This window comes from Camelina sativa, chromosome 9 (assembly GCF_000633955.1).
Source record: "Camelina sativa cultivar DH55 chromosome 9, Cs, whole genome shotgun sequence".
Lineage (NCBI taxonomy): Eukaryota > Viridiplantae > Streptophyta > Magnoliopsida > Brassicales > Brassicaceae > Camelina > Camelina sativa.
The window spans coordinates 31529482-31555492 of NC_025693.1; the positions used below are offsets into that span (position 1 = coordinate 31529482).

Sequence of the window (26011 nt, forward strand, 5' to 3'; positions counted from 1 at the left end):
GATTAAGGGTAGAATTTGGCATTTTGCGAATATAACATATTTATATGCATGCAACAATCATATGTCAAGTTCAAATGTGTGGTCATTTTCAGGAAGGAAACTTCAAAAAGTTGGCAAAAGGGTACGACAATGACTCGGACGTGTTAAGCACGCGACATATCTTTTATATTTGTGGTCTATGTTAATTACATTCCCTTTCTATATACTATTTTTAAAGAAGATATTTTCAATTTCACATCAAATAGAAAAATAGTAATATGAATAAAAAATTTACTTAAAATGGTGAAACTTTATAACCAAAAAATAATATTGATAGAAACTTCTCAAATTTGTGATCTGAACCAACTCTTAGGTCAGACTTATTAGATGTTACATCTCACATTAAGACAAAGTTATAACTTGAACAATACTTTGGGTTAACCCTATATATTATTAGTTACTAGGAGAGCCGTGCCAAAGTTTATTTACAGCGATGTCAACAAAAAGAAGTACTAGATATCTTCTTATATTAGTGGCAACTGGCAAAACAGTGACATATATTTATTTCAAAATTAGAATAGCATGCATGAACAGTACCGCTAATCCACTAGTATTAGAAAAAAATAGTGTCAAAATATTTTAATTATACGAATTCAAATTAGTGTGATTAAACTAGTTGCCCACAATAAATATATATATATATATAGNTATATAGAGAAATATATATATATATATATATATATATATATATATATATTGATATGTCTAGTATTATTCTATATAGTAGATTTCCGTACATTTATAAACTATTTTTACTAGGATTTGTTTTTCCACCTAGTAGGATTTTAAAAAATTATGCTGATCATTTGATTCTCCAACTAGGAAAAATAAATAACTCCAACGACTGTGGCAATGGAGATAAAATAATATATATCCCAGCGTAGTTGGAGCCATTCCCAATGCTTTTGGAAGCCCACAAATCTTTGAATAATCCAAAATTCAAACTTTGCCTGGTTGGTTGAGAGCTACTTAAACTAAGACCATAATAAACTAATTATTCTGATTAACAAGCAATTAGTGGAGTCATGGTTTATTAATAAGACGCCTTAATGACCCTGGTCATCCTTGTGTCTGACTCTTAATAGCCATAAGGGACGTCTTTGGTGAACTTAATCATCCTGTTTGATTCGTAATTAGTAGTATTAAAGTAATGGGAGATCAAAGGTTGATAGATAATGATTTCATAATACGACAAAAACTAAGACTCCAAATCATTGAGCTTAACCGGACCAACACCGGTGGTTCCATAAATTGTTATTTTTATCAAAAATGTTCCTGAAAAGGAGGAAACAAAAGCCTTAAGATTCCGTTTGTCCAAAAAAAAATGCCTTAAGATTCCTAATTTTTTCGTTTTCGTCAATAGGGGTGTTAAACATAATACTTCTAGTGAACAAACCAATATTAATACTATTGAATTTATTTGGAAAGTGTTGTTTTGTGGCCAAAATTATCGATTTCACTGTTCTGGTTCAAGTTCGACACACGTACCACATGATGGCCTGGGTTGTCTAGGTTGCGCAACAAAACCATTACTTTGGGGGTCGTCAAATATATGTGTACTCATTTTTTGTTGGTTTCAGTAATTTATATAACTTAGCTAAATGTTTGAGTTTCAGAAGGAAACCAGAATAATGATTGCATGCATCTAAAATGTGGATTATTGACATTATAGACATTATAACTTAGCTAAAATGTGGATTATTGACATTTTGCATGCATCAAGTCTTGTAAAAGGAGTTGGTCTCAACAAGACTTTGATGTTAGAAAATAGAAACGGACACTTGTATGAAGTTAGAAATCTTCGCGACCCATCTAAAAAGATTATGGACTTGGAATCTCGAATCAAACAACTTATATTTGTGGATGACATAACGCTCGATATCGACAGGACAAATTACTACTAATTTCTACAAACACGATTTTTTTTTTCTTTCTTTTTTTGTGGCAAAGAGGAATATGATGACGAAAAAGGTGACCTACGATAGCTACATAGAACTGTGGTTATGAAGAAGACTATGAATTACACCAAATTTTCCTTAAAGTATTTGGATTTTTCTTCATAATAGGATGAGGAAAAAGGACTACGCAACAAAAAGGAGTAACTACAAAAGGACTACATCACATCGATATTTTCTGCTATATAAACATATATATATATGTACTAAGCATCTTAAAATTAATCCATACAACAACGATCCACGTAAATCGAAAGACTTAAAAGAACATTTTATCTAAACGTCTATCGTGTTTTGGTCTAGGTGAAACTAGTATATTTAATACGAAAGTATCAACTTTTATTATCTAATGTCTAAGAAAAGTGTTAGTTGCAGGAACGTTAACGACAACTCTTCAAATTTCGGACGTCATCTTAACAAATGTCGATATAGCTAGCTAGGGACCGAGGTAATTTAAGTAGAGACATAGGTAGGACGTATAATTTAGAGCTAGTATAAGTTTAGATTATATCACGAATAAAGACAAAGCACAAGAGGGGATTTTTATTTGTATAATAATATGTAGAAAGATTGGATATTGTATTGACCCTTGTGAACACGAAACAACGTTCTTTAGGAAAACAAAAGAGAAAAATCAGTCAGCGTCTCGCCGTATCCGCAGTGGTCGGGACGTCCTTTCTTACGAGTCGCGGCCATACGTTTTCTTTTGCCTACCACCTTCTTTGTTTTTTTTTTATCCATTTTATCTTATTTTACTTTATTTAGGAAGTTTCCTTTTCTCTATTAACTTCTTTCATGGTCTAAAATGTAACTACGTGCCATATGCATGTCCATATTGGCTTTGAAGAATTCGTAATTTATGCGAGAGATCTATGCCTTTAGGATACAGTGTATGTTACTACGTATGTTATAAGGAAAAAAATAAGAGAACCATACTGATTGAGGCAATTCGAGACCGTGATATATTCCACTTCTTATGGATATATATTGATATTCCATTTTGAGATAAAACGTAATTTAAAACGAGATGAGATTTAAAGAAACTTGAGACTATACATAGATGGTTGCATTAGCGTAATTTATGTAATCTAGATGAGAGTTTTAACCCATGAATTTGGTTATATGATTAAGCTTTCAATAATAACCATTTATAAATAATAATTGAAGTCGTGATTCTCTATATTTTTTTGTTAATGGGTTCGAAGTGGTAATTCTTTATCTCGTTTTAATGGTTTTTTTTTCTATGCTATTTATCTTATTATAAAGTAATCCAAAAAATTATTTAATTACGGTACAATAAGTTAAAATATTCAAAATTTCTTATTCCTGTCATGCCGAGTTATTTTTTTAACACAGCCGAGTTTTTTTTTTATGTTTAGAGAAAAAGTCTAAAGAATATATAAAATTTATAATCAGATTTAGAAGGAAAATATCAAAATGGTATAGATAAAGGTATCATTGGCCGAAAAACACTTGTTTTCTCATTGACGTGTTTCTCTATTATTTGCTCGAATTCACAACACTTCACAGTAAATATGAAATTATAATGATTACTTTCACTATTACCAGTTTGGAGTCGCTACAAAAGTCTTATATAAAAATCCAAAATTTGTACATATCTCCAACGGATGATAAGAAATTAGTAGTACTTGTCAAATGCGTCACGAATCTTGCGGGGCCAAAATCGAAACTGCATTTTAGATATTTTTTCATTTCTGTATCGAATAAGTTTGCATTAAACATGTTTTTATTATTTTGTATGTTTGTCTGTTTTTTTTTTTGTAGTCACTGACGAATGATGATTGAAAGCAACACGGCCACAAGTGGTATAACTATTAACCAACTTCAAACTAGTTGTCTTAAAACGACAAAACGTTTACCAGGCGTGATTAAATGAATAGCACACTTGATGTGAACAATAACAAACTTATTAGACGACTAGATTATTGTGGAAGCATAATAACTCAAATTAACGATAAAGATATCTAACATTGACCAAAACAAGACGAGAAAAGTTTGAATTAACATGCTTTCATCATTTATCATCATCATCATCAACAACAACATAGACTATAAACACAATTTATACAATATACATTTCGAACACAAACTCTTACCCAAATAAGCATGTATTTACATAACCGATACTTGTCATTGACTTTCGAATTTCCAATACATATAAATTTGAGTAGATCTAGAAGATCAAGAGATCCTCCTTAATGTTGTAACCCATCTTCTCTAGATTTGGCTGCAACGCGAACTGAATCATAGGCGGTGGTCCACACGCGAGTGCGAGAGATTCGCCTTCTAAACCTTCGGGGATATGTTCTCTAAGCACAGCTTCGGTTATAAACCCAGTACTGTAGTTCCAACCTTCCTTTGCAATTTCGACCACGTACCAAATCTTTAGCCTCTCCTTATGCTTACTAGCCCATCCTTCTAGCTCTTCCCTCACAAGAATGTCATCCTCGGTTCGGTTTGCGTAAACCACATACATCTCGGTTTCGTCCTCTGGATCACTCAGTATCGACTGAATGATTTGGTAGATTGGAGTTATGCCTGTTCCTCCGGCAAGCATTGCTAGTTTCTTGGCAAACTTGGGTTTGCCGCTGACCATGAAGTTGCCTTTGCCTTTGTACTCAATGTGTCCTAGTGGACCTTTGATGTCTATCATTGACCCTATTGGTAAGGAGTCTAAGTGTTGTGACATGAGTCCTCCATTGGGGAACCTTGGATGGACGTCTTTGAAGTAAACTTTGACGACTAGGTCGATATGACCAACGGCATCGATGGCGCTGGTCGGAGTATAGGCTCTGAGACAGAGTTTGTCGTTTATGTTGGCGCATACGAAAACGTGCTTCCCCACGGGTAGACCAAGCTGCTGATCTTCGGAAGGTAATGCGAATCGGAACTTACGAACATCGTGAGAAATCGAAGTCTTCTCGATGAGCTTAACAGGGATTTTCTCACGTGGGTTGACCAAAGCTATGTTCTTTGTAGCAGCCACCTCTTTGATAGGAGCTAACAAAGAAGCTAAGTTTGAGCCACCGTGGACTGAGACGTTAGGGGAAGAGTCGTAACCAGTTGTGATGAGTTCACCGATACGGTAATCCTCTAAAAGCTTCTTGGCTTTGTCGGAGTGAATGGCTTCGAACTCTTCGGTGCAATCAGTACCTGCGTTAATGAGGATAGAATCTGTGCCTCCTGGATGATCATTCAAGAAACGTGTACAGTCGTAGATGTGACCGTGGACGATGATCCATGCAGATTCAACAGTGTTGTGTTTTCTAACTTCGGACATTGAGTACATCTTCGAGGCAGTGTTCATGAAAGGAGACGAAACAGATTTCTTCAATGTTTGGTTTGATTCAGAGGAGATCTCAAGCTGACGCTCCTTTGCCATCCACCCACCGGATTGGTTTCCGGGTCGGGTCGGGTGTTCGAAAACTATCCCTATCTCTCCTCTGTGAGGCTTGCACACGTTGGTTTTAATCCTGAACCAGCAGTTGTTCATCATCCCCTGTTTTAACACAAGTCAACTTCGTTATTGCTTTAGTCAAACATCATAATACAGTGTCTTATTATATCATATAGTTATTGTAGCTGGAGACCCTAGGCTTAGACTTTTCTAAGTTTAATATAATTGCCCGCATGAAGGGAGATTATAATACTTAACCACTAAAATGAACTGTACAACAGAGACAATTAAAGAACTGGTCTTGGTTTCCATGTTGATTAGTGCTCTATTAAAAAAATTCTGAAAAGCGAAGATGGTATTGGTAGGTAACACGTTCAAAAAAAGAAAAAATCATCAGTAGCTCCAACTTTGTAGGACGAATAAAAATATATAAAATCGAATAATTTACACAAAAAAATTAGGATTAAAGTATTTAAATCAGACTACTAAAGAACAAAGTAGACTAATTAATTCTATAATTAAAAATTAAGAGAGGAGAGGGTTACCATGAGGTTCCAGATGAGTTTGTCAGGCTGGGTGTTGAAAGACTCGTCCCAAGCTCGAACCGCAACATCTTTGGCGCTGAGCAGATCAAGAACCTCAACGTCAAGTGACCAGAAACACCAGCACCAGAATTTGCCGTACTTGTTTGGTTTCTCTTGGTGGTCAAGCTCACACACACTCCACGTGTCTCCTCCATCTAGAGTCACTTCAACTCTCGTTACCTTCTTACCTCCTCCTGTGAATTTTCCAAACCATTTTTATTAGTATTAGGACTTTAATTACATATCAATCAATTATTTTTAATTACATAAAAAATATTTAATTACCAGAGTAAGCGTATCCTTTCAACGTGTAAGGCCTCTGAGTGGTAAATGCATTAATCGGCAATATCTCTTCATGACCAGGTGTTGTAATCACCGAGTTTATGTTAAGCTCGTTGATTATATATTCAGGCTTATACCACCAAGCTGTAACAAAAAAGAAGTAAAAATTTAATAACTGTAAGAATAAAAAAGTACTAACAAAGGAAGACGAGGGTAAAAAAAAAAAAAGAGTTACTGTACCTTCAGCATTAGCGAGCTCAGCATCAACGAGAGAAGGAAGGACACGATTGTCTTTGTAATGATAGTAACTATCAGATTCTTGAGGAGTAACGATGATACGTTTTAACCATTTAACCATCCGACCACCGATAAAACCGGGTACGATAACCCGAACCGGAAACCCATGATCCGGTGTCAAAAGCTCACCGTTTTGCATATAAGCCAATATAATATCTCTAGCAGGATCCATCGCCATCTCTTTCTTGATACTCGTCCCGTACTTGGATCCGCCACCGCCGGGAAGATCCTCCGCTCCTTCGAAGCAGACGTTCAACGCGCCGCCTCTCCGGCTATAGATGCCGCAACGACGGAGGATGTCGCTTAACGGAACACCTTTCCAAAGAGAAGTGGATACTCCAGCGGATCCCCAGTTGAACCCGATCGTTTGTTTCACCATGTTCTGTTCCTTACGGCGGTTACCGGCGCAGACGAGCGTTACAGGGAACTCACGGCTGGGGAACTCGGAGATGAGCTCTTCCATGGTGAACTTGAAGGGACGTTTGACGAGTCCGGTGATCTCGATGGACCAGTCGGACCAGTTAGCTTTGGGAACAGCGCCGTGGTTACGGACGTAATGGAGTGGGACGGGAGTGATGAAGCCATGGTGCATAAGACGAGGGAGAGGCGCTTCGGCGTTGAAAGGATGTTTTCCGGTGAGACGGAGCATGGAGGAGTTACGCTGGATCCAGCTATCAGCCGTTGATTCGTCTCTAGGATCCAAAACCGACGGTTCTAAATCGCTGTTGGATTTTTTAACGAGCTCCTTGTAGTAAGGGACGTTACGGTTGTGGCTCTCGTCTTCGTCGTCGCTTGAGGAGTCGTCGTAACGGTCTACGACGACTTGGGTTTCTTTGACGAGTTTTTCGGTGAGGATGACGTCGAGAGAGTGGTTTTGGTTATGACGGTGACGGTCGAAGGAGCGAGGAGGAGAAGGAACGAGAGGAGGCTTGAAAGCAGCGTGAACGACGCCGTTCATGGCGGTGGTGTTGATGCGGGGATAATGGCGGTTATCGACGGAGGTCGCCATGGTAGTAGTAGTAGTAAAGCTATTGAATCGGTGAGAAGAGAGAGAGAATCTATTTTTTCTCCTTTGGTTTTGTGCTGTGATATTATTAATTTTGGTTTCTGAGTAAATGAGGGGTTATAGGGTTGTATTTATAGGGCGTTACAGAGATTATAGTAGTAAATAAAAATTATGTTTATAACAAAAAAAAAAAATTGAAAAAAGAAGAGAGGAAGGAGGAATTGACAAATGTGACTTTCTGTGGTCGCTGAGTCCGAGGGACCTACCGACGTAGATCCCCCAAGCTTTGGCCTTTAAGGCGGGAGATTTTTTTTTTATTTCGTAGCCTAGTTGTATTGTATGATGTTGTTTTGTATTCTTAAATTAATGTAAACTACAAATGTAAAACAAAATGCGGATCTTGGATTCGATCCGTGGGCAGTATTCATGGGAGGGTACTATGAATCTATGATACAACATCCTCACTCAATCAGTTTTCACTTGTATATGCAATAAGAATGATGCACATATTGAAAATATAATTTTGATTTGATGCTTAAAGCGAATGAACAAAGCTAGAGTACATGTCGATTATCGTAAATTCAGTTTTCTATAAAATTATGTCACTAGGACACCGTGAATATCCCAATTTACTTTTTACGTGTCGAATGTTTTTTGATAAAAGGATTTTAAAGAAAGACATTCGTTATAAGTGTCGAATATTGTTTAGTAGTCTTGATGATCATTTAGCTAGCTAGTTATCTTACTATACGTTATTAATTATACATTTCTACTACCAATCAATACAATTTACCGTGAAAATCAACTTTTAATTTGAGTTAACAAAATTAAAGTCGATAACTTAATTAGTTTTGTTGAAAATTCCATATAATTATAGTGTCTGCATTGTTTGTGGCCAAAAAAACAAGAACATATATATACCGTAGTGTTTTTTTGTTTTTGCGTACACTATAGTGACGACAAAAGAGTATTTAGAAAAAAAAAACCCATATATGGACTGCAAACTGTGTCATGGCCCGGTTATCTACAGTTCATATGCATGATTTAGACATGGCTTTTGTGCATGATTATTTCATAGGAGTCGACATTGAAATTGGAAAAGTCAAAAAACCCTAATTTGGAGTTATGTATGAAACTTCCAAGAAGTAGTTATATGTGATAAATTAATAAAAATATTGCACTTGAAAAAAGAAGAAACACATGCATGCCTTTACCTTGAAGCTACAAATTTTAATAAATAGGATACGAACAACAGTCGAGTAAACCACGGGCAAGATAAACCTTTTCCCTTACAAATGAAAAGCTGAGATAAACCTTCCCCTTGAAGCCACAAACATATATAGACTGCTGTATATATACCAATGCTAAGTTCTAGCTACTAATTGTTGCTGTAAAATGTTCTAGCTAACTTACGATATATATAAAGGTAAATTAATTTTGACAAAAAAAATAATAATAAATAAAATGGATAAATTCTTCATATTTGTCTAATTGCCTGCCATGCATTGAACATTCGCTTACAATCGTCAAGTGTGGATTCAGCGAAAATAAAGATTTGGAGACACTTTCAATATTTTTACAATCTTACCACAACTATGTTTTTTTGTTTTTATCAATATGTTACAACAAAATGGTTTTACTTACTGGAATATGCATAAGTTGAATGTAGCTAGCAAGAACAATATTACCTAGTTATACTCCATATTAAATGGTGCGATTACAATAAAATAAAGATATTTGGGTTGAAGTTTTGTTTGTTAATCAATGCAAAATATCACAGATGAAAATAAAAGAATTCATAGATGTATGACTCAAGATTAAATTGCATCACGTTTACAGAAAGGTGTAGTAATCAGCAAATTCACAGGTAGATTTTGTTTATATTGACTTCAATTTCTAAAAATCAACGTCAAATTAGACGTCAGTGTAATAATAAGAAAACAGGGCATGAGAATCCGGTGGGTAGCTAAAACATATACTATTATGATAGTGAGCATATTGTTGACATGTTTAATATAGGAAAAAAATGTAATAATTAAGTCGAGAAAGTAAATATCTCGAAGATTTTTATGGATTACATGACGATTAAGAAGATAAAGCGCAATTAAGTAATTTGGAGTATATATTAAACAGAGATTATGGTATAAAAAGGAGGTTAGAGAGAAGACTTTGTAGGGTAAGTGGCGCATGGAAACACCAACGGCCAAGCAAGTACGCGAACGGGGCAACCAAACAAAGCGACGGGTCGGAATATTATTTTTGTCATTTGTTTGGATTTTCAATCTTCTTCTTGTTTTTTTTTGGTTTTTTTGGTTTTTGATAAATTTGATTTTCAGTTATTAGATTATTATTAATTATAAATGATACATGTGTAATAACGTATATGGACCCGCGTATAGTTATCTTTACATGCGGTGTATTAAAATAAATTCAAGAGTCAATCTTGGTTAAAGCTTCTAAACTAGTAATAATCAACTTTGCACTGCTTAGATACATGGAGAAGTTAAGTTTTATTAATTAAAAAATGTCATGGGCAAAATGCTATATATTAAAACTTGAAAATACTGTAACCTCATCTAGGTTAGATATTTTTTAATTTCATTAAAAAAAAAAAATTTGTTGGTAAACATCTCTATTATTTCTTGGTGGTTCTTGAAACCTCTCATACCATCGTTAAACTATTATAAACATCTTATCAAATAGTTAGGTTGTAATTCCATAACATTTTTTAAAATAGTTTTCAGATAGTTTAATCTTGCATTGAACAAATATATATATTTTTAGTGATAAACAAGTACGTGAACGTTTAACTTAATGATAAGAAGTCAGTTTAGTTAATTTGTCAGCAGTAATATCAAATTCAGTTTAGTAGACTTAACACAATTTTCATCTATGTATCAAAGTTTATATACGGGGTAGTAATTTTTTTAATTAATTTAGGATCAGTAACTCTCTCAAAGTTAATTAGTCTTTTTATTGTTTATGTGGGTTTCAGTGAAAAAGAGAAATAATGATTAGAATTTTCAATAATTTTTTAAAGTTTAATTGAAAAATTATTTTTTTTAAAAAAATTACATCTACAATCTAATTTTATATTGTCTTTTATACACATATGTGTCATTTAAACATAAACATCTGGTTTTTATAAATATATGTGTCATTTAAACGCAAACGTGTGTCGCTTATAAACTTTTTTTTTTTGGTAACCCGTGTGTCTCTTATAAATATGTGTGTCAATTAAGCGCAAACGTGTGTCTCTTATAAACATGTGTGTCATTTAAGCGCAAACGTGTGTCTTTTATAAACGTGAGTGTTATTTAAGCGTAAACGTGTGTCTCTTATAAACATGTGTGTCATTTAAGCGCAAACGTGTGTCTTTTATAAACGTGTGTCATTTAAGCGCAAACGTGTGTCTTTTATAAACATGTGTGTCATTTAAGCGCAAACGTGTGTCTTTTATAAACGTGTGTGTCATTTAAGCGCAAAAGTGTGTCTCTTATAAACATGTGTGTCATTTAAGCACAAATGTTAAGTTTCTAATATTCTTTAAAAACGAAACAATATATATCATTTTTGTAATCCATTTGATCAATAGACAAAATTTCTGTATATTTACATTTCGGTTAAGTATATGTATCAGAAACAATTAATCTATGTGTGATATAATCAGATTATGCAAAGTATCATGATAATTTCCTTATTTAACTTGTCTGCACCATAACTCAACTAAAATGACAACATACAAGTCTCATTCCTTTTTGACAACGGCAATATATATATAGCTTAAGACCAACATATTACGACGGCAGTATATAGATTAAGACCAACATAGTACATATATATATAAGCTTGTATCCATTTATATAGAGTTATGAACTTATGAGTAATGACAGATCACCAAAACTATGATATGGAGATTTGGCACACGTAATCTCTAAATGGTTAAACAAAAAAAAATCTAAATTGGATATTTTACGAGTAAAGAGTTTACTTTCCACGATCATGAAACGGTGAACCATTGAATCTCCCATATGTTTTCATTCGGGAATCTGTATTTGTATATGTTTTACTATTTTAAAATTATAGTATATAAGTATATAACTACCGACAAAAGTAAGAAAATTGTACCGTATATATTTTGAATAAGAAATGGAGGCAACTGGGGGAGCTTGATGCGGTTAGGGAAACAACGACGACCCTTTCGTGACCCTTTGAGCCACTTTCACTACATTTACATTTATTCATTTTTCTTTTCAATAATCTATATTGTACATGTACTATTATACTATAAATAAATAAACCATGTCGTACTATATAAAAATGTAGTATTGAAGACCAAAAAAAAAAAGAAACTTTAGTGTATATTTATTTTGAAATATATGAAAAACCCGCGTCGTACATAAAAATGTAAATTGAGGAGAAATTAAGTATGTACATATATTATCTTCAAATGAACACATAACTGATTTTTTTTTTTTTCTTGTGGTATCGAATACGGTATTTTTATCAATCATTAATAGCCACAATATATCCAAATGGGTGTTTTATTTGACTTAGCGTCAATTCCAACACAATTATCCTGGCCGATAATCATAATTATAATCCCTCTTGTTGTTCCTAATGTTGTTTTTTTTTTCTTCTTAATTTCGCTTTAAGCAGCACTTTTCATTTCATATAACGAAATAATGAACCACTTGACACCACAGACATGCGGCTATATATTTTTAACCATATGATATTTGCCATATTGCCTATTTGGTATAATTGGACACTTTTACTGTTTATAGTCAAATATAAAGTTCTAATTTTAAAGATAAAGATATGACACAATTGGGAAGTTGGACACATGCTGTTGAATTATACCTGGAACTATTTTTCAACTGAAACTAAGTTAAATAACCTAATACTGTACAAATACAAGAATTATATTCATACAATACAGTAATCGTGTCACATGAAAAGAAAAGGCAAAACTAATAAGTTTAGTTTAAATTATTAAAGTATAAGACAAAAAAAAAACAACAATTATAGTTAAGAACCCATCTTATAGTGGAAGATCCAAGATTGGTGAAGTTCAGTCTAGACACACATTTTAAAAAGAAGTAACCACATACTTTTATATATTAGTATTTTTAAATCGTCTTTTTCAATTAAAATAAAATAAAATCAATGAATGTGGCGACTAAATCAATGTGGATAATGTGTTATAGTAAATATGTAGCTGGTATACTCACCACATACAATCAAATATGTTGGATGATATAATAAAATCATAGACAAAATGAAAATGCAAATAAAAATGTCAAGTTTTTTTTAACAAAATCATAGAATAGCTTTTTAAAGTAGACAGTCGAATGAAATGCAAATAAAAATGTTAAGAGAATATACATAAACCGTTTTTTTTTTTCCTCCTATAAATCACCCACTGAACGGTCAAGTACACCGCCCTGACTTGACTTAATTAACTATAAAAATGGTAATACAACTGCGTTCTGGCATTTTCAGAAAAGTAAACACAAAGGAACATTTAGAAATAAAAATATTGTCAAAAAACAATAAATTCTGCATGAAAATCAGCAGATCCGAGAAAAGCTTGGATTTATAAAACATTCATTCACAATTTCGTAATAGCAAGGGGTCATATTAACGCATATAGCCTCCCCTAGATGTTCCCTTTCGTGTCTGTTCACTGATTTTATACTATTATATTTGCAACACATCTTTTGCTTAAGTTATTGTGAATCCTGAAGACAGTGAAGTGAAGTGGAAAGATGCCCACACAGACACTAATTATGATTTTTATTATTTAATTAATCAATTAAAGCACTAGTATTAGTTTCTTTAGTGTTTTTACTTTGATGGAAAATAATTGGAGTTAACCCTTGCATATTATTATATACATAAAGTGTCCATGGTCAATTTATTTTTATACAATTAGTTTTCGAGTTCATTGTTGGTGTTAGTCAATTTATTTTTATATTTCCTTCTTTATAATGGATAATTGTGAGAATCTTGTCAGCAATTTTAATATAATTTCAAAGCTCTTTATTTTACATTGTAAATATGTATAGTCATTAAACTAGAGAAGAATCAAAAATTTAGTCATTAGACATTAGTAGATAATTTTTGTTTCATAAGTGTATTTGGTTTGGCAACAAACAAATTGAGGATCTAAATCATAAACCCACAGGCCCATTAGACCCATTAGATCCATGTTAGTGACTACTTAGTGGGTTATTACTGTTTATATAATACAATTTTTGATGGTTGTAAATGGGGAAGTCAGCATTATGATGGTTGACTGTAGAGTAGTTAAGAGTTAACAATGAAAAGGCCCGATGAGATGTTGACACGTGTAATTCTGATTAAGTAAGAGATCCTCTCTTGCTTGTTTTGCTTACCTTCTCCTAATTAACAGGAAGGAAAAAAAAACAAGATTTGAGTTTCAAGAAGCCAACTCAAAACCAAAAACAAAACAAAAAATCACAAAGAATGCAAATAAGAGATGCAAATCCCAGGGTTATGTATGGTGTGATCATCACCGTGTACGTTGATCGTCAAACGACGACGACCGTCCCGTCGTTTCAAGGGAGACGTAAGAAAAATGAAGGTGAGAGGCGTGAGATCAGAATGACACGTGGATATGATCGGAGAGCGAATCTATTAACGCATATTCAGCAGTTGAGAATGGGGATTCTTGCCGGCGACGGAGAGAGTGACAACAACAAGCCTGAACGGCCGAACCCGAAGGTAACGTTTCTCTCATTCTTTTTCATATTTGTTTGGGTTTTTTTTTATTTGTCATAATGAGCTTTTTCTATAGTTTAACTGGGCTAGATATGGGCCATTACTTATGTTAAGTGTCGTCTCGAGTTGCATTTGTACTTAACGCAAAGACTAAAGAGCAAGTAAAGCAGTTGCGTCTGAATCATCTTCTGATTAGTGATGTTGACTATGATGATATTGGGTAGAGTAGATTATGTCAAAAGGTTCTTTGTAATAGTTAAGTAAATAACTGTTTTAAACCAGCTAAATTCGGATGTTAAGCAATTTCACCTTTTTGTTTTGTTGTGTTGATAAAAATGGCAGAAGAAGAAAAGGTGGATAAGAAAAATGTTTAGGAAGTTCCGGCTACCATTTCGCCGGAAAAATAGGAAGTGGAGATACCGCCAGTTCGATCCAGATGAAGAAGAAGGAGAAGCAAGGTGCAAAACTAATCACAATTCAGATCTTTGGGTACTTCCGACTCTTCTTTTCTATTCTTTTGCAACTAGTTACGTAGTTCTAATTTAAAGTTTGCTTAATTAATTCTTGTTTTGTGTGTGTTCTGAATGAAGAATAAACTTAAACATATGGTTGGAGGTTTATCACGCGGATGCTTACGAGGTAGAAGAGACTCCTGAAGACAAAATAAGAATCATGATTCGAACTTTTGTCCAAAGTTGATTGAGATTTTTCTTTTCACATAACTTTTTATTGTTCTTCCAGAACTTGAGGAAGATGATGATGATCAAATCAATACAAAGAAAGAAAAAAAAGAAGAGAAATTTGAAATGAGGCATAAGAGATCATGCCTCAGTAAAGAGTACAACAATGCAGAAACAATGATACAATTACACAGAATACATAATTTACATGAAAATAAATAAAAGAAAGGGACGACTGCGTGTTTTTTTTTCAATTCCCTGTGTATGGCTAAATTGGCTAGTCATGTTAGCCTTTTTTTATACTGCTCCTGCAATTTTTTTTTAAGTCAAATGTAACCGTGGAGAGAGTTTGAGAAATATGCAGTGGAATTTGCTTCGGTTAAATTAAGAGTTTACCGACCTCTATTGCCTGCCTCTCTGGTTCCTTGGAAAGAGCAAACGGCGAAGGGAACGGCTAGGAGAAGCAGGGGAGCTGGAAGAGGATGCAAAGTCGCTTGATTCCAGATCCACAAACCGAATGTGATGGCTTTGTCCTTGCCATGATGAATCTAGATCCAAGATCCCGTTGCTCAGAGAATCATCTGAGCTGTAATCTTCTTCTTCGTCTTCTTCATCATAGACAGCTCGGTTATGCGGCTCTATCACATAATCTCCCAACACAACAGCACCAGGGGTCGACGACATGATCGTGCTTATCACATCCCTTCTGTCTCTTTCCCTCTCAAGCCTCTTCCATTTGGTTTCTAAAGCTGGATCAATGGCTCTCGGGCAAGCATGTGGGTGTTTTTCCTTCATATGTTTCTTGAGCTTCCTGAAGTTTCCTACAAAGGAACAGTTGTCCTGCATACAAGTCCTTCTCTTGGAGTTGAAATGCATCCGAGCATCTTTCACAACAGTCCAACCTTTCACTTGACCTCTACAGAGTGGACACAGAAGCTCTGGTTGTCCTGAGGTTTCGTTACTGTACGATTTCCTGTATTGGTCAAGGCAGTTGGCAAAACGGGTGCTTGTTGCACACATGTAAGGACGGCAACCTTTGTGATAAGAAGAACAGAGGAGAAGAACCGCATTGTGTGGAGACTCCAAACATACAGGGCAAGTTGAGCCAGCCCATTCTTTCTTGCAACATGGTGATGGATAAGGAGTAGCAATGTGAGCACTGTGATTCACTTTCTTGATTTTCCCCATCTGAAATCTACAAAAAAAAAAAAAAACACTCAAATTAATAAGATCCATGCGATGTAGTAGTAACCAACAAGCAAAGACTCATCACTAATAGCGTCACAAGTTGACTATGGGGGGTTCATACAAGAACCAAAACAGAAGCAAGGATCTTGAATGGCTATTGACCACGGATTCGAATCTCATGCATAAAAGCTACACCACTATAGTTACAGGGGGGGAGTGAACATTAACTTAAACCGGATCGGCAAATGGAAATCACAAGCAAAGAGTGCAAAGACAATGAAAAGTGTCAGATCTGGAGTAGCAATTCTAGTAAAATAAATCCAAAATTCATGCAAATTTAAGCAACGCCATCAATGACAAGACAGATTTTATCGATCCACATATTAAGATCCGAGACAAATGATAGAAACACACAAATACAAAGACCTGAGATCTCGATTGAACGGAATCCTAATCCGATAATCTAATATAGATCTCTCTCTCTCAATCGAAACTGAAAGATCAGAGACGCGAAAAGACAATTTCGAGAACTGAAATGACGAAATTCAACAAGATTAACAGAATTAACGATGAGGAAGAGGAGACGACGGGGGAAACAGTACCGGTGAGATTAAGCGGAGGAGATCGCCGGCGGAGGATAGAGAGAGAGATAGAGAGCTCCGAGCTTGAAGGATGATGTAGAGAGAATAAGGGAAAAAAGCGAGATTGCTTCTACAAATTGACGTACGCAAACAAAGCCAAGAGACTTTTTTTTTTTTCTTTTTGATTTTAAACTTGCGGTTAGATTCCTACATGTCGTCATTTTGACGCAACCGTTTTTCTCATCCAATATCTCGTATCGATGTGGATATCTCGCGCATTTACTGTGTTTTTGTAATTGGGCCGTAAGCCCGTTCTTTCTGTTTGTTGTTTGTTAGAATAGGGTCAAGAGGGACAAAATAATATTCTCTTTATATACCTCATAAAGATTCTCCCTCAATTTTTTTTTTTTTGGTGATACTTTGTTTTTTCTTTACTATATACAATTCATAGATTAAACAGTTAAACCTAATTCTGCAGTTATAAGTTGATAAGATGATAACCCAACTAGAACATTTGGACATCTTTTCTTCTTTTAGTTAATTAATTAGCCTACCTTGTCTTAGCTAGTGGCACTTTTACATTCCACATAGTGTAGACAGGAGGAGCCATATATGAGGAGTGAAGAATCAGAAGCTCTTTTCAACTTCTCCTTCTTTCAAATCTTCATTAAACATCTCGAAGAAAAAATGTCATCACATGAACATTGGGCCGCCTCGGGGGTACCCTTGTGACCTGTGTGGTGAGTTTCTTAAGCAATCCCTGTGTGGTGATTAACTTTATTTTTTCTAATGTTGTAGTTTAGTGATCTTAATCACCACATAACATCTTACAGCAAGTAAATGAATAAATAAATTAAATAATTGGAAAAAATAAATGCACTAGAGTATTTTAAACTAACAAATAAGCGGAAAAAAAACAAGTCTAATAATGACAAAAGATGTCGTAGACTGGAGTCATATCAGGTGAGAAGATTCCGAAGCTCTGCTCCACCGGACCATCCTTCTGATTCTCCCTGAACATTGCAAACAAAAACACGTCAACCGGCGTATACGGGCGGCGAGGCGTCCTCATCCGCGCAGATCCCCCACATGTCATAATCCCCGTATTGTAGGCCTTGGCGTTATCAACGCTAGTGTGCGGTTCATTTCCCTCCGTCGGCCATCCAGTTTCCGCCACCATCACCACCACGTTTCCAGCGTTAATCTTCTCCAACGCCGCGTTGAATCCGTCGACCATTGCTGCGAACATGTTGTTGTACTGCATATCACCGTCGATCACTACAGGCGTTTGGGATTTGAAACTCGCGTAATCTAGGCAGATGTCGTTAGTATCCGACGCGTATGCGAAGTAAGGGTACACGTTGGCCATGAGCGGCGAGTTCGTCTGAGTGAGTATCGATGAGATCTCAGTCATGATCTCGGTTAGGTCAGGGAGGAACGTTGTGGCTGAAGGTGGATATGTATTGGCCAAAGCGGTCATCGCTAAAACCGTCGTGACGGAGATTCCCGTGATGCCGGAACTCGTAAGCGCGGCGTTTACGTTTCTGATAGCGGCGGGTACGAATGGAGCGATGTCTGATGGGAAGACTTCGTTGCCGATCGTGATCCATTTGATGGAGACGTCGTTTATGTAAGGTATGATCCAGGTGGAGACGAAGTTGGTTGCGGCTGCTGGGTCTTGTGCTAAGGATTGGATTTCTTCGTTTCGTGGACCAAACATGACCGAGAGACCTGAGCCACGGAGGGCTTCAAGCATGTCGGCGAATGGCTCGTACATACGGATTGCGTCTATGTTGTTGGTCTTGTATAAAGCTACCGTATCTGCCGGCGTCGGGAGGTTGTCGCCGTTTCGGCCGTAACATACTCCGGTGATGTCCCCTGCTACACCTAGAAGAGAGCAGAAACAAAAAAAAACAAAAACAAAAAAAGTTAGTTTACCTGTGATTAACCGATCCGGTTTATGATTTAAATCGATTGTAGCAGAATTAAACCGAGTAAATGTAAGAGAAATGAAATTGAAATTGAAGCACACGGTTCGGTTTAATTAAAGGGAGTCTTTTTACCAGCTGGGCAAAGGATTTGGATGGAGAGGAGCAAGAAGATAGCAACAGCTAAACCAGTTGGTTTGGAATCCATTGATGTGTGTGATTTCATGGTGCGTGTGAAATGATATGATTCTTCTAATGTTTAGGTGTATATATGTTTGAAGATGTTCGTTCATGTTGGTGAATGTGGAATATATTTATAGGTGATTTTTTGCTTGGAAGCATGCGTAAGTACTTAATGACATTTAATTGTGGATCTTTCTAATGCAATCAAGGCTATTAAGTCTTAAGTATAAAATGTAGTAACATTCTAATAAAAATATATTTAGCGTAGATTACCAATCTATAAATCATATTAAGTACCTACCAAATCTTTATGTTGGGACATTAATACTGCACAAAACCAGCGATTCCATATTAATCATATAATTCCGAAGTTACCTCCATATAACATCCCAAATCTCAAACAACCATATCTAATAACATATTTCATTAAATTCATAATTAACCTTCTTAAAATCAAGCAAAACTATATATCTTGACGCCATATCTAAATAATTACAATCGCAATATTAGTTTCTAAAATCTAATTCCATATATTTTCAAAATCATACATGCATATCACAATATTAATTTCTTAAATCTTTGGCTTGGTCAATAAGATTATCTCTAATCTCACATTAAACCCTATGTCTCCTCTAAACTCTATAAATACTGCTCATCACTGTAACTCCAACTCTAAAATTTTAATATACACATAATAATTTAATAGGTATAAAACGGCCACAAACCATGCTAAAACACGTAGTAATTGATACACCTAATAATAATGAAAAAGATCATCAAGTACTGTTGAGAAATGGACAAAGCTATTAAAATAAAGAAAGAAAGCTCAAATGGCGACAAGAATGAAAAAAAAAAATGAATGGGAAATGAGTTTTAAGTATCGCAGTTGCACCTAGTTTATACAGCTGATAAAACTAAACAAGTTAGCCGTTAGCGTTATAGCTTTGTAATTTAAATTTAGTGGCCGATCAAACTATTTTATTTGTTCATTATTATGGTCATTTGGGTTGGCGTCGAGCATTTTTTATTTTTTGGTTGTTTGTGTTTAACTCTTTATACCATAGGACCACCTACTCATTCCTAAAATAGAGTCAAGAACGTTGGTGACAAAAACAAAGGAGTCGAGAACGTTTCAGATTTTGAATATATATAATCATAAAAACGTAAACATAATTTGGTAATTGATCATTTTCAACATTTCATAAAAAAACGTTTGAAATAACGTAGTAATACACATACAATAATTAAAACACATAACCTGAGCTCTCCAATTATAAATCATTAAGTCAGCCAAATTACATGTCAGTAAAATCTAGTTCGGCCATCAATTCAGTAGTTCGTTTATTTTTGTCCACTCAATAAATGTGAAAGCCAAAGCAGTTTGTACAAGTACTAACTAGCGGATTCTAGTTTAATTAGTGGACACAAAGAGTCATCTTCATATTAATTATATAGAGCATATATAGATCACATGCAATTAATACATACATTATCTTTCTTCTAAATAAAATCATATTATTGTATATTTTATTGAAATCGAGCAAATTCAAGACCAAAAATAGAGTGGTATACATCATCATCATAAACAATATAAAGAACTAAAAAGAGAAATCTGATTTGGATCTAATTGATATTATAGAAAAGGTAACGTACCGAAATCTAAATTTACTAGCAAAAGAGAGGGATCAAATAATAATTAAAGAGTGGGGGGGAAGGAGGTAAAAAAAAAAGCATATCCCGTACAATTAACGTGGTCGTATCTCGTGAGTCATCTAACGAGTAAAAATAAAACACGTGTCAAAATAAAGGAGGTGCACGAGTGCTACACTACGCCTCACACCTCTCTATCATATTCTCTGAATAAAAAAATAAAGCTGGCAAGAAAAAAAAAAAAAAACTCTTGCCAAAAAAATGAACCGTTCCTCTGTTGCCTGCAAATAACGCGAAAAAATCTCTCTGGGAAAAAAAAAAAAAAAGAAAAAGGAAAAAAAAAAAAGAACCGAACCAGTCGTGGGAAGGATCCGAAAGAACATGAACCAGAGAAATTTGAAGAAGAAACCCTAATCTTAGCCTCTCGCTTTTTTAATTCGTCTTTGTCTTCTTCTTCTTCTATTGTTCTTTAATCTGAAAGACGCCAAGATTGGTACCGGGGGAGCTAGGCTAGGGTTAGGTTTTAGGCTCGGGAAATTAGGGTTAGGGTTTTGATTCCTTTGGTTGTTTTTTTCTCCTGTTCTTTGGGAGGTGAAATTGGAAGGCGGAATCGTTTTTTGTGTGTGTGTGGAGGATTTGGGGATTTTAGGGCTAGGGTTCCGTTTCATGGGCCGCGCGGGAGTTTTTGGTGGTGGTTTGTGTCGGTTATGAACGTTGACCAATGCCAGTGGCCGAAGAAGATGATGGGTAGGGGAGTGGACGGAGGTTGTGGAGCTGAAGAGAAGCCTTGTCGCCCATTTCGTAGGGCTGCGTTAGATAAGGATAATGGGAACAAGGGGTTTGAGGATATGGGTTCGTTGGAAATTGGTTTCTTAGCTCAGGCTAACAAGAACCTCTCTGAGAGGTCTCCGTTTGATCTTCCTGAAGATGGTTCCACTTCAGGGTTAACTGTGCCTACTCTACCTGTTGGCTTAGCTAATTTGCTTAACCGTACTGATAACAAGAAAAGGCACAAGAAGTCTCATTCTGCTACGGAGAATAAGAAGAACAAGTCTTCTAGGCAAGGGGATAAGTTGAGAAGTGGCAGTATCTGGGTTGAGCATGAGGACTACTTTAGGCGCTTAGAATTGCCTGATTTAGAAACGTTGTCAGATTTAGCATCTCTGCGATCTTTATCTTCTAGAAACTGCTTTTCAGTTCCATCGGTGGAATACGAATCTATTAATAATATTCAACAGAGGGAAACCGATGCTAGTGCAAAGAATGAGGATGTTGTTCTGGAAGAAATTAAGAACGTTCTCATAAAAGATATATCTGAAGGCACAGTAAACAAAGAAGAGGTAAACGAGGATGTTGTTCAGCCAATGGGTGTTGACATTGTGGGGGATGAAATTTCATCTGCGTCAGACTATTCTGGTAGTTTAGAATGGGTTTTAGGTATTAGAAATAGGATTTTGTTGACATCGGAAAGGCCCTCCAAAAAGCGGAAGCTTCTTGGTGGTGATGCAGGTTTGGGGAAATTAATGGTTGCGGCTCCTTGTGAAGGGAATGCATTGTTATGTGATTTCTGCACTGGTGATGCCAAGGAATATCATCACCAGTTAATTGTTTGCTCTTCCTGCAAAGCTACAGTTCATAAAAAATGCTATGGCCTGCTTGAAGATTCAGATAAATCGTGGTTGTGCTCTTGGTGTGAGCTGGAGAATGGTCGTGGTGATTCAGAAAGACCATGCTTTCTATGTCCAAAAAAGGGTGGCATCCTGAAACCTGTTCTCTCAAAAACTGAGAATGGTGGGCCGGTGGAGTTTGCTCATCTTTTTTGTTCTCTGTGGATGCCTGAGCTGTATATAGAAGACTTGAAAAAAATGGAGCCCATCTTGAATTTGCATGGAATAAAAGAAACTCGGAGGAAGTTATTGTGTAACTTGTGCAAGGTGAAATCTGGTGCTTGCATTCGCTGTTGTAATGGTATGTATTGTTACTTTCTGTGCATCCAGTCTACTTCTGAGCATTGGTAGCTTTGATATTTTTAATGACATGTTCTATTGTATAGTTTGGGTATTTTACTTAAGGTGCTTCTTCCTTGGAACAACTTAACAAATGTGCAAAAAACTACACGTATGATAAATAAACAAATGTCGAGTACTGGGTTCCCATAATCTGAGCCCGTTACAGAAATCAGTATTTCACATGAGTTTGGGTTCATTTGGCTTTATTGCTATGCTCATTCTCGTTTTCCTTACTCTGCCTGCTCCGAATAATCGAATTGTCTGGATTATTTTCTCTGGAAAACGCTTTGTCGACATTGTTTTTGTACAATGCAGTGTTTTCATTTTCTTGTTGGGCTAATTTGTGATGATTGCAATTCCGATGAAGTTATTCTGTCTCATTTAGTTATTTATTTTTCTTATATGAATATGTTGCTATGCTGGGTTGCTGTGAAAGTTTTATTGCACACAGCTTGGATGTTACTTGAATAAATAGGCAAAGTCGATACTTTTCTATGTGCCCCGCTATCTGATGTTCCTACTTGATCTACTTGTCTAAGTTGATAGCTTTGTCATGGAACTACTTGGCACACTTTTCTTTGATTCAAATTATTATGTCTTCAACCTTTGGTGGATATCAGAATAGTAATTGATACTTTGTTTCAATCTCTCGATCATAGGAACATGCAGAACATCATTCCATCCTATATGTGCAAGGGAGGCAGGGAATAGACTAGAGGTCTGGGGAAAACATGGGTGTGATACTGTAAGTTTCATCCCTTACCGAATGAAATCGTATTGAGTGCTGTTTTATTCTTTCTATAACAATATAAGAAAAACATGTAGGTTGAACTGCGAGCTTTCTGCTCAAAGCATTCAGATAGTCAAGAAAATGGAAAGTCCGTAGAGGGAGGAGAAAGTAATGCTGTTGATAGTCGTTCTCCTATATGTCATCTTCCGTCAGAACCTGTAAGAGAAGGTCACCTTTGTAATGATGAGATGGGGCTTGACTTAGGAACACCGGGTGCAGGTTCTGATATTTCGAGAAACAACGAATTGCGAGAACTAGAATCGCCGCATTCAAAATTTAACTGCTCTGCAACAGACCACGTTGGATCAGGAATGACTGTGAGAAGCAACGAAGATGAAAGAACTCTATCCAAGTCGCTTAGTTTTGGATTGATTCTGAAAAAGGTTTGTATATTCTTAAAAGTTGGGTTGTCTATTCCTTTTGACTCTCTTGCTCACTGATTCACACTTTTTTAAGTTGATCGATCTGGGGAAAGTGGATGTGAAGGATGTGGCTGCAGAGATTGGGGTCAATCCTGATGCTTTGAGTGCCAAACTTACGGTAACTCGTAAAACTTCTCATATACCTGTTGACTGTTGTAAACAATGTGTGCTCTCATTGTGAGTTTGTGTGTATTGATTTCAAAATTTTGCGATGCAGGACGGAGACTTGTTACCTGATTTACTAGGCAAAGTAGTTAAATGGCTTAGCCAGCATGCACACATGGGTTCTGGGAATAAAGGCGAAAATTTTAAACGTAAGAACACTAGTAAATCTGAGCGTCGGGCTATCTGTACTGAAGGCATAGTGATGCTAGATTCTGAAATCTTAGATCCTGCTGTCACTAAGGCTTATTCTATTGAGCGAACACTTGAAAGCAACATTTGTAATAATACGGAGAATAATACAATATGTATGTTAACTGAAAATTGTACTGGTAATGGTATTATGGTTGATGAAGCTAAAGCCAATGGTTCAGTTTTGACGAATGAAGGAGCTGTGAGCTTGGCACCTGGTCATTCTCCAGAAGAACAGGTAATCACACAATCTCAACTGTTATGTTCTGAGTATTTTTTCTTAAAACCTAGATGCTTTCACATGATCTGCATCACAAATAGTTGTTACTTGTCAGTTATTAAAGTCATATTGGATCTGTCACCGAGTTTGGCCAAACACAAGCTTGGTGGTATTTTCTTAAGGGCCTCCTGATGAGATAATTGATATTGTACCTTGTTTTGCATATACAGAAATCAATAGGGATTGATCAGGAAGTTAATGGTGGGAAATTTTCAGTTCTTCCTTCTGGTATGTACTAACTTTTCATTATTTTTCTCTTCCCTATTCCCATATAGTTATCCTTCTAGCTTATAGCATTGTTTTTGTAAGTTGGTAGTTTCTATTGAAGATGGCTTTTCATCATCCAATGTTTATTAGACTTGATAATTAATCTTTTCTTAGTTGGTGGTAGCTGCTGGTGATATTTTTTAAAACTCTTTTGCGTAGATAATCATGGACAACGATCAAACTCCAGTTCTTCTGGTGTCATGCTGGGGAATGCCATTTCCTTGGGGCCAAATAGTTCTCAGAATCGTGGAAATTTGAACTGTCCAACCCCCATTATCTTGGATCTCCTGTAAGCTCCAGAAACACAATTGAAAAGATAATCTCTGATGTTCTCTTGGCCACATAAATATTCTGCCTACTAAATTACCTTCTTTTTATATATATAATGACGCAGTGATCATGAAGCATATCCTGGTTTCAGTCCTCATCCTTATATCCTCAAAGAATTGTCAGAACTGGGCAAGGGACAGACCCTGAAAAGCAGCAGGGATTCTGATGTGGCTAGGGTGTCAACCAAAACTGATGGTAGAGACTTTATGATTTATGCCACAGATTTTAGGACATTTGGTAACATTAAAACATTTGGCAGGCTCTGAAGAAGGAAACAAACATCTGCAGGGCGCTGGCGATCACACTATCTGTAGTAATCTCCAAAATCAGAGTGCACACTGTGGAGACACAATTCGTCAGTTATCTAAGGCTAGGAAATTGGGCATACTGGATATGTCTCCTGAAGATGAAGTGGAAGGGGAACTTCTATATTATCAGCTTCAGTTACTTGGCACTGCAGTTTCAAGAAAGGAACTTTCTGGTGAGTTTGATTGTCCGTTTTTATTTGCTTGGTCACAATTTTTTTGCACTATATAATTTCTGTTATAGTATCTTAAAATTGCTCTCTTTTCTCAGACAATTTAGTCTATGAAGTTGCCAAAAAATTGCCTCTGGAGATTGATGAACAACACGGACGAAGATGGGATGATGTTCTGGTGAACAAATATTTCCATGATGTCAGGGAAACAAGAAAGCAAGGTAGGAAAGAGAAAAGACACAAACAAGCCCAGGCTGTTCTAGCTGCTGCTACCGCTGCAGCGGCGACATCTTCTAGGAATACATCGCTTAGGAAAGATATGTCAGAAGATCAAGCACAGCAAGAGGTTGGTGTTTCTACATGTAGATTTTTTCCTCCAAGTATTAATTTTAGTTGTGCTATGTTTTCTAATTCTTGATTCTTACTTGTTATATATCGGACAGATAAGCACTTCTAGACGTAAAGTTGTTGGTAGCTCTCATCTAGTGCCACAAACAAAGGAAACACTTTTAAAGATGGCTGTTTCCGGGCCACCGTCTGAGA

The 26011-nt window shown here is 35.9% G+C and overlaps 5 protein-coding genes across 7 annotated transcripts in view; 2 read left to right on the forward strand and 3 right to left on the reverse strand.

Annotated features, from left to right (window-relative positions):
• Nucleotides 4008-7692, reverse strand: LOC104713453 (nitrate reductase [NADH] 1). The gene is made up of 4 exons (XM_010430559.2): nucleotides 6519-7692; nucleotides 6282-6422; nucleotides 5958-6190; nucleotides 4008-5514 (listed from the first exon to the last, which is right to left on the reverse strand). Exons 1-4 carry the CDS (start codon nucleotides 7582-7584, stop codon nucleotides 4189-4191), a joined length of 2766 nt encoding a protein of 921 aa, XP_010428861.1. The 5' UTR covers nucleotides 7585-7692; the 3' UTR covers nucleotides 4008-4188.
• Nucleotides 14012-15007, forward strand: LOC104713454. The gene is made up of 3 exons (XM_010430560.1): nucleotides 14012-14331; nucleotides 14671-14817; nucleotides 14919-15007. Exons 1-3 carry the CDS (start codon nucleotides 14074-14076, stop codon nucleotides 14982-14984), a joined length of 471 nt encoding a protein of 156 aa, XP_010428862.1. The 5' UTR covers nucleotides 14012-14073; the 3' UTR covers nucleotides 14985-15007.
• On the reverse strand, nucleotides 15111-16943 carry LOC104713455. Of its 2 annotated transcripts, XM_010430561.2 has the most exons (3): nucleotides 16799-16943; nucleotides 15409-16203; nucleotides 15111-15316 (listed from the first exon to the last, which is right to left on the reverse strand). In XM_010430561.2, the coding sequence occupies exon 2, from the start codon at nucleotides 16194-16196 to the stop codon at nucleotides 15411-15413; it is 786 nt and encodes a 261-aa protein (XP_010428863.1). In that variant the 5' UTR covers nucleotides 16197-16203; nucleotides 16799-16943; the 3' UTR covers nucleotides 15111-15316; nucleotides 15409-15410. The 2 variants fall into 2 exon arrangements, with proteins under 2 accessions (XP_010428863.1, XP_010428864.1); XM_010430562.2 differs by having other exon boundaries at nucleotides 15111-16196.
• On the reverse strand, nucleotides 17694-18937 carry LOC104715873 (putative glucan endo-1,3-beta-glucosidase GVI). The gene is made up of 2 exons (XM_010433242.2): nucleotides 18841-18937; nucleotides 17694-18664 (listed from the first exon to the last, which is right to left on the reverse strand). The coding sequence occupies exons 1-2, from the start codon at nucleotides 18929-18931 to the stop codon at nucleotides 17700-17702; spliced, it is 1056 nt and encodes a 351-aa protein (XP_010431544.2). The 5' UTR covers nucleotides 18932-18937; the 3' UTR covers nucleotides 17694-17699.
• LOC104713458 overlaps nucleotides 20786-26011 on the forward strand; it is a gene marked incomplete in the record, with an annotated part of 8968 nt that continues 3742 nt past the window's right edge. For both annotated transcript variants that reach the window (XR_002033296.1, XM_019229503.1), the window contains 11 exon segments: nucleotides 20786-22506; nucleotides 23207-23292; nucleotides 23373-23720; nucleotides 23794-23877; nucleotides 23977-24351; nucleotides 24564-24621; nucleotides 24820-24949; nucleotides 25055-25185; nucleotides 25250-25471; nucleotides 25567-25814; nucleotides 25912-26011. Coding sequence is in view for 1 of the 2 variants with exons in the window: in XM_019229503.1 (XP_019085048.1) it covers nucleotides 21246-22506; nucleotides 23207-23292; nucleotides 23373-23720; nucleotides 23794-23877; nucleotides 23977-24351; nucleotides 24564-24621; nucleotides 24820-24949; nucleotides 25055-25185; nucleotides 25250-25471; nucleotides 25567-25814; nucleotides 25912-26011 (3043 nt within the window).

Bases quoted from the DNA above. Each gene is read 5' to 3' on its own strand.
- LOC104713454 (XM_010430560.1), top strand. From the start codon at position 14,074: ATGCAAATAAGAGATGCAAATCCCAGGGTTATGTATGGTGTGATCATC. The intron at 14,332-14,670 runs GTAACGTTTCTC...TAAAAATGGCAG, and splicing joins CTGAACGGCCGAACCCGAAG to AAGAAGAAAAGGTGGATAAG. The intron at 14,818-14,918 runs GTACTTCCGACT...TTCTGAATGAAG, and splicing joins ATCACAATTCAGATCTTTGG to AATAAACTTAAACATATGGT.
- LOC104713455 (XM_010430562.2), bottom strand. From the start codon at position 16,196: ATGGGGAAAATCAAGAAAGTGAATCACAGTGCTCACATTGCTACTCCT.
- LOC104715873 (XM_010433242.2), bottom strand. From the start codon at position 18,931: ATGAAATCACACACATCAATGGATTCCAAACCAACTGGTTTAGCTGTT. The intron at 18,665-18,840 runs GTAAAAAGACTC...GCTCTCTTCTAG, and splicing joins CCAAATCCTTTGCCCAGCTG to GTGTAGCAGGGGACATCACC.
- LOC104713453 (XM_010430559.2), bottom strand. From the start codon at position 7,584: ATGGCGACCTCCGTCGATAACCGCCATTATCCCCGCATCAACACCACC. The intron at 6,423-6,518 runs GTACAGTAACTC...TTTTTGTTACAG, and splicing joins TGAGCTCGCTAATGCTGAAG to CTTGGTGGTATAAGCCTGAA. The intron at 5,515-5,957 runs GTAACCCTCTCC...GTGTTAAAACAG, and splicing joins AACTCATCTGGAACCTCATG to GGGATGATGAACAACTGCTG.